At 53.6% G+C, this 7750-nt stretch overlaps 1 protein-coding gene across 1 annotated transcript in view; it reads left to right on the forward strand.

Annotated features, from left to right (window-relative positions):
* Positions 1-6299, forward strand: part of NUDT1 (nudix hydrolase 1) — a 9214-nt gene extending 2915 nt beyond the window's left edge. The window contains exons 2-3 of the mRNA XM_008050506.2: positions 5522-5667; positions 5972-6299. Coding sequence (XP_008048697.1) covers positions 5522-5667; positions 5972-6189 — 364 coding nt within the window. The 3' untranslated portion in view covers positions 6190-6299. The remainder of the gene's footprint in view (positions 1-5521; positions 5668-5971) is intronic.
* The last annotated feature ends 1451 nt before the right edge of the window (positions 6300-7750 follow it).

Consider the following 7750-nt stretch of genomic DNA (forward strand, 5'->3'; position numbering starts at 1 on the left):
CCAGGATTTGAAACAGGGAAGGAAATGGGAGGCCACAGCAGGAGGCGTGCGACTTTGATCCTCAGGTGTGGCTTGGACCTGTCCAGATGCCCTCACCTGGACAGGCGCGGCAGACCCGACAGGTCTGCCCTTCCACCCTTTCCCACTGCAGCTGACGCTCCACACAACTGCGCCCCAGTCTTCCCCCACCCCCTCTCTACACACACGGACTCCCACGGTAACCCTTAACAGCTCCCAGGGCACTAAAACCCACCATTCCTGTCATCCACTGAGCCCCCCATGGTCTGGCCTGGACCCTCTCCCCCCTCCTGCCCTTCAGACCCCAGACTTGCCTACCCAGCCTGTCATCTGAAGGTGCCTTCCCCCACCCCCCATTCTCAATAAATCCCACCCTGTGTATTTCTCCACACCACTCCCACCCATTCTAATCATATTGAATGAGTCCACTCCTGTCTGTCTTCCCCAGAAGTGCTCTGGGAAACCAGGACTGAAGACCTGTTGTAAGTCTTGTTTTTACTGAAGTGTAACACCCTTGGAAAATTGCACAGACCTCCATCAGTGCATTTTTAAGAAGTGGGTCCACCTGTTTAACCAACATGTAACTCAAGAAGCAGACATGTTCGTAGACCCTGCCCTTCCACCCCGGAGAATCACACGTGGTTCATGATTTTGGCTTGTTCCAGAATATCATGCAAGGAGTATTTTACCAGAGGTGCCTTTTATCCGGCCTCTCCCCAGCATGACAAGTGCACACAGCAGTAGCCCCTTGCTTCTCATAGCTGGATGGCTATCCAGCATATGAAGGTGCTGCAGGTTATCCATTTCTGTGGACAGATGTTTGGGGGTTTCCTTGGTAGCTACTGCCAAGTGGTGCTGCCATGAATAAACCTTATATATCTTTTGATGCCCATGGTGCTCATTCCTGGCAGAGAATATCCTAAGAGGGAAACTGTAAGTGTTCAGCTTTAATAGATAGTGACATGTTTCTAAAGCAGTTGCACTAATTGAAACTCCTGCCACGGGAGTATGAGCTCTGGTACCGCTGAGGCTCAACACTTGGTATTTTCTCTTCTTCATTTTAGCCATTCTGGTAGGTGTGGGGATCTCACTGTGGTTTTCATTTGTGTGCCCGGATGACTGATGAAGCTGAGCACCTTCTCAATGTCTGGACCACTTGGACAGCCTTGTGAAGTGTTGCTCCAGTCTTTTGCCCACTTTTTAATTGGGATGCCTTCTTCTCATTGCAGTTACACGTATACTTTTTTTTTTTTGAGTGGAGCCTCACTCTGTAGCCCAAGCTGGAGTGCAGTGGCACGCTCACGGTCATCGCAGCCTCGACCTGCTGAGCTCAGGCGATCCTTCCACCTCAGCCTTCCAAGTAACTGGAACTATAGGCGTGTGCTACAACACCTGGCTAATTTTTTTTACTTATTGTAGAGATGAGGTCTTACCAAGTTGCTCGGGCTGGTCTCAAACTCATGGGCTCAGGCAATCCTCTCACCTCAGCCTCCCAAAGTGCTGGGATTATAGGCATGAGCCACCACGCCCAGCCTCACTTTATTTTTAATTTTCTTTATTTTTGAGTCGGAGTCTCACTTTGTCACCCAGGCTGGAGCACAGTGGCATACTTAGGGCCACTGCAGCCTCAACCTGCTGGGCTCAGGTGATCCTTCCACCTCAGTCTTCCAAGTAGCTGGGACTACAGGCACATGCCATGCCTGGCTAATTTTTTTTATTATTTATTGGAGAGACAAGGTCTTGCCAAGTTGCCCAGACTGGTCTCCAACTCCTGGACTCAGGCAACCCTCTCACCTCTGCTGGGATTACAGCATGAGCTACCATACCCGGCTTTACTCATACACTTTAGATGTGAGGTATCAGATATTTATTTTTCACATCCTTTTAAAGAAATCTGCCTATCCCAAGCTTAAGAAGATATTCTTCTGAGTTTTTTCCTAAAACTTTTAGAAATCTTAGGTCTGTGATCTGTCTGGAATGGGGTTTTCATGTATGATATGAGGTGTGGGGGTCAGATAGGGGAGTTTTCCTTACAGAAGTCTAATCGGCGCAACATGTTTACTGAAAGACCACGTTTTCCGCTGCACCAAAGTCTCACCTGTCATGGGTAAATGACGTAAACAACGTCTGCTTCGTTGTCCACTGTCTATTCAGTACCTACGACAAGGAGACCTTCAGCAGACATCAGATGGGCAGGTGACAAATGAATAGCTCAGCAAAGCTGGCCTGATGCTGTGCCAGACCCCCAGCCTCTGAGCCTCTTGGAGGATGGCCACATCGCCCACAGCCTCAAGCCCTGTCCTGACCTCAGTGCAGATCACAGAACGGTTGTGAAACTGACGACTTCGGTTGCTCAGCCTTAATCAATTCATCACTTCCTCCAGCTTTGATCCCCTTAGAGTCTCCTGACGCCTTGCACATTAGAGGCCTCCTACTGGAGCTCCCCCGTCCTCACCACGGGGCTCCCTGGGGCTGGGGCTTCCTAAGCTGTTAATGCCTCTCCCCCGCCCCCAGGAGAAAATCTGCCCCGCAGCCACAGCACATAAGTGGTTTCCACAGTTCGCATTTTTTTTTTTTTTTGAGTTGGAGTCTCACTCTGTCGCCCAGACTGGAGTGCAGTGGCCGCTCCTGGCCACCGCAGCCTTGACCTGCTGGGCTCTGGCGATCCTTCCGCCTCAGCCTTCTGAGTAGCCGGAATTACAGGCACGCGCTACCACGCCCGGCTGATTTTTTTTTATTTATTGTAGAGATGAGGTCTCGCTGCCCAGGCGGGTCTCGAACCCGCAGGTTCAGGCAATCCACTCACCTCAGCCTCCCAAAGGCGCGGGATTACAGGCTGAGCCACCGCCGGCTCGCAGACACTCTTGAGGCAGGGAAGGCTTCACCCTTGGGCTGAGGTCAGAAGTTCAGCTTCCAGGGCCATGCGCTGCCAGCAGATTCAGACCCGTCAGCCCTGTGGACCGTGTGGCGCCACACCGGTTCCTAAGGGTCTCCAGGTACCCAGCAGGCCAGAGCACTAGCCTGGAGTGTGGGGTGTGCAGGATGCAGTCCAGGGTAGGGACACCTCTGGTAAGTCCCTTGTGCCCCTGCCCCTGCGGGGTGAGAGGGGTATTTGGAGAACAGGACTCTGGAGTTTCCCTAATATCCTAATTCAGATGCTCCCCAATGTACAGTGGGGCTGCATCCCAATAAGCCCCCTGCACGTTGGAAATAGCCCGCAAACGTCGTAGCTTAGCCAAGCCTTAAATGTGCTCAGAACACGTCCATCAGCCCGAGAAAGTCATCCAACACAAAGCCTGTGTAATAAGTGTTGCATCTCTCGTAACCTTTTGAGTCCTGTACTGAAAGTGACAAACAGAATGGCTGCATGGGTACTTGAAATACAGTTTCTACTAAACACATAGCACCTCTGTACCATCCTAAAGTTAAAAAAAAAAAATCACACATGAGGAAAAGCCACGGAGGGTGCCCTCTTCCATCACCTGCAGGGGGCGGGCTAGAGTGCTTGCCTCCTCTGGGTCTGAACTTGGGCACTTCTCTGCAGGGAGATGGGACAAGCACCTGGGGACCCGGGTGTGTGAGGCCCAGGCAGCAGGCTAGGGCTTCAGGCTTGTGGCGCCAGCCAATCCTAGCCAGCGTCCCTGCCCCCGAAGAGCAGTGCGGTTGCTGCAGAGCCGCTCCCACCTCCCCACCCACGGAGGCACATGCTGCTTGTTTTTGTTTGTTACTCGTCCTGCCCTCCACCGGCCATCGGCAGAACAGAGAATCAGAGAGCACCAGACACTTCAGCAAAACTGTAACAGTGTCGTCCTCACCTGCCTAATTATCCCCGCCTGTGAAACAGAGCTTTCGCGCTATTACTTAGATTATTGATATTTCATACTCTGCCTTGCACTGGGGAAGGAGTCACTAAAATCAGGCAAAACTTGAAATCAGTAGGTGAAGTTTTTTAAAACGAGCATCAGCCTGCTGCCAAAGAGGCGGGTGAGACCCCACTGAGCACTTGTCACACTTAATCAGGGTGCCATTTGCACTCCCAAAGAAAACACAGACATTAATTTTTCAAGCTCAAGTCTAATTCGCCATCTCGATGAACAGGGGCCAATTCCAGGCCTGCGCATTTCCTCTCCAGCCCGTACAGACTTCAAGCTGAGGCAGCGGTTAAACAAGACCCTTAACCTAATGTGCGTGTTTCTTAAATTAAGAGTGCTTTCCTGACTTACCGCAGGCAGAAAAGAATCGTGCATTGTGTTCCTGACAAGACTCAGAGATCAAAGCTAAAAAAATTTCTTTATGCACAACTGTAAATGGCCAGATGAAACAAGAACATTTTTATAGAAACAAAAGTACACAGGGCAGCTGGGAAGTAAGAAACCTCCGAAGGCAACTGGCCGAGATGTGCGGCCCCCCATGGCCTGGGTCCCCAGGGTCTCAGCACAGAGCCAGTCTTCCAGGAAGTCCCGGCTGGGGGACTGAGTGAGCAACCACAGAAGAGCCAAGCCTGCGTGCTCATCAGCATAACCAGACCCCACCCTCACCAGGGGATGATGGGGTTTTTATTCTCCAAAATACACAAGAGTTGAGAAACTGGTTGGGTTTGCTGGTGTGGAGCGTCACACACAAGGAATACAGTATGTCTGCAGGTTTTTAAGGGCTGTACAAAGGAGAAAGACCCAAAGGAAAAACACTGTAGTGGTACCAAGGGTTTCTTCCAGGTGATATGAGTGTTTGCTTCCTGGACTGTCCACAATGAATCTGTAATTTTTAAGCTATTTTTAAATTAGCGACAGCATTAGACTGCTTAAGGGACACATTCTGACCCTGCGGTGAATCACAGGGCTTGTGTGCCATGACAGCACTTGTGAGCTTCTGTGGTGAGATTAACTCCTTACACCCTCTCCAAGAGCAGCTGGTAGGGAGAATGTCGTAAGAAAGGGGTCCACGGCGAGAAGTCCAAAGCGTGTTTCCTGTATGATTAACCCATGGAGATGCTGGCTCAGTGGCAGAACAGAAGTTAAAAGAAGAGCTCCTCCTCCAGGAAAGAGACCACAGAAGTCTCTGGTTTGATCCTGTGTTCTGAGAGCAAGGACAGAGTCTAGGAAAACACTTCTCTGCATGGACAGGTGCAACATACAGGGCCCAGGTTCCCAGACAAGGCGTCCTAGGGCTCCGGCAGTCCTGCCACCACTGCTGCAGTGGGCTCTGGGGCTCTGCCCCAGGAAGAGCACGTGGAACCGAGTCTGAAGAGGGGACCAGTCTATCACTTGCTAGACCACAGACAAGTGTCAGACCCAGCTGGGCCTAGGCTGCCTCTGGGACATGGCATGTGTTGTGCTCGACCCCAGAACCTCTCAGCCAGATCTGGCCCTACCAATACATTCTGGGTGACATCCTCCCTGGCCCCAGGTACGGTTGCCACCCCTCCCCTGCACCATCCTCAGGGTTGTCGGATGTCGGGCTAGTGGCCTTTCCCTCCCTCTTTCCCACCCCTCTTGGCCCGCAGGGAGCTGCAGGAGGAGAGTGGTCTGACGGTGGACACACTGCACAAGGCGGGCCAGATCGTGTTTGAGTTCGTAGGTGAGCCTGAGGTGATGGACGTGCACGTCTTCCGTACAGACAGCGTCCAGGGGACGCCCGTGGAGAGTGACGGTGAGTCTCAGGGGCCTGCTCCCCTCGCGGTTTCGCGGCTGAGAAGGAAAGCCTGGACCCTCGCCTGGCTGGAGGAGGGCCTCAGCCCAAAGCAGGTGCGAGCCTCGGGCACAGGCAGCCCTTGTCTCCTCCACCCCACAGCACAGGCCTGTACTCAGTGCTTAAGCCCCTAGCTCTAAGAGAAGAGGTGTGGTCGTGAGGATTAAAGAATATCAGGTTCCTCAAAGAATCACGCAGTGACTTCCCACAGGCCAGTTTAAGTTTGGGGTGAACATCGGTGCTTCCTTTCTGTCCCTTGGTACAGAAATGCGCCCGCAGTGGTTCCAGCTGGACCAAATCCCCTTCGGGGACATGTGGCCGGATGACAGCTACTGGTTTCCACTCTTGCTTCAGAAGAAGAAATTCCTCGGGTACTTCAAGTTCCGGGGTCAAGACACCATCCTGGACTATACACTGCGCGAGGTGGACACAGTCGAGCTGGAGGCTCAGGTGGCCCCTCTGAGTGGGAGACTTGGCTGCTGAGCAAGCTGTGCGTGTTCACCCAGGCGCGGTGAGCCAGTCAGGCCTGCTTCTTTGTTTGGGATGTGGTTAGGCGGAAAGGGAAATAAAGGTCTTTTACGTTTTTAGCCATACTTCACCAGGTACCAGCACAACCCGCCAGGTCCCGTCCGCAGTGAGCTGCCAGGCGTGCTGGGCCATGACCTGCACTGCTGGGCAGAGGGGAGAGGATGGCATCTCTGTCCCCGAAGTGGACAGCCTGCGGAAGCCGGGGGTGTATGTGTTCAGTGCCACGGGCCAGAGTCGTGTGCTCCTCTCACCACCAGCCCCCTTCTGGTCAGTGGGAAACTGAGGCACAGCCAAAGGCTCAGGCTGAATGCCTCCCAGGCTAGTTAGTTCCTCCCCTGACCAACTTTCACACATCCGCTGACACTGCTCATGTGAATTTACTGATTAGAAACTTCAGATCGTCTGTAAACAATTCCAGTTTATTAGATGTCGCAGTAACTGACTCCTGCAGTCGCATAAAGTGCTTTCGTACATAAACTGACCCGTGCACAGCATGAGCAAAGGCCTCAAATACAAAGAACGCCCTGACTTCCTTCAGCTCAGTCCCACGTGGCCCCATGTCAGAGCTCCCACATCAGTCTTCCCTTCACAGCTGCCTCTTAGGCCCAGGACAGGAGGAGTCTACTCGCACCCCTAAGTAAGCTGGACACAGGTAGGCAGCCTGACAGAAGTGTTCTCCGCGTCCCCATCTAGTCACACACCTGCTCGCCACGTGCCATCCAAGCTAAGGCTGCCCATGACCACAACAGGATTCTGAGCAGCAGGCAGCATCTCCGCCGGGATCCCGTCACATGGGGCCTCCACCTGGAGTGGGAAGCGGCCCCTCATCCCCCAGGCTGGCCCGAGCCCAGGGACCAGCACAGGCACAGGCAGGCCCGGGCCAAGAAGTGACCGAGGACACCCTTGTTGCCGGCTGGTGCCTGCCTGCTGCCCGGAGGCAGCGCCCACCCCGCGCCCACCCAGGCTCCTGCCGGAGACAGGCCGCCCTCCTCGCCCCTGCCCTCCTCCCCGCACCTCCATCCTCAGCCTCTGAAGCACGACACGAGGACTTGAGCCCTTGCACCCCAGGAGTTTCCACCACAAGGAGAGGCCGCTGGAAATAGGACCTCCTAACTGCCACTCACGCCAGAGTCCCTGCCAGGAAACTCCCTTCAGGAAAGTTCACTTGGACGTCTTGGTGCAAGGATGCTCCTTAGTGACCTTGTGCAAGGGGTCCAAGCTTTGCCTTCCCTGGAAACAAAGAGCCCCCTGGTGCCCAATGTCCACCTCAACCCTTCCCGTGACCTCCAAGGCCCAGGCCAGGAAGCAGTGCCACCCTGTTGTAGCCCCAGGGACTCCAAGGCTCGACTGTCCTGCAGAGGGGATGGGACAAGAAGGGCCTGGCAGTATTCAGCCCAAATGAGGGTCACACTTTAGGATCCAGTGTCACAGTGTCAGAAGGGGGCAGTCCACAGAAGCAGAGAACTTATTTCTACAGAGGAAGATAGAAAGGCTGGCACAGCCCCAAAACTCAGAG

Source organism: Carlito syrichta, unplaced genomic scaffold (genome assembly GCF_000164805.1).
Source record: "Carlito syrichta isolate Samal-C Ts95f unplaced genomic scaffold, Tarsius_syrichta-2.0.1 Scaffold148200, whole genome shotgun sequence".
NCBI lineage: Eukaryota > Metazoa > Chordata > Mammalia > Primates > Tarsiidae > Carlito > Carlito syrichta.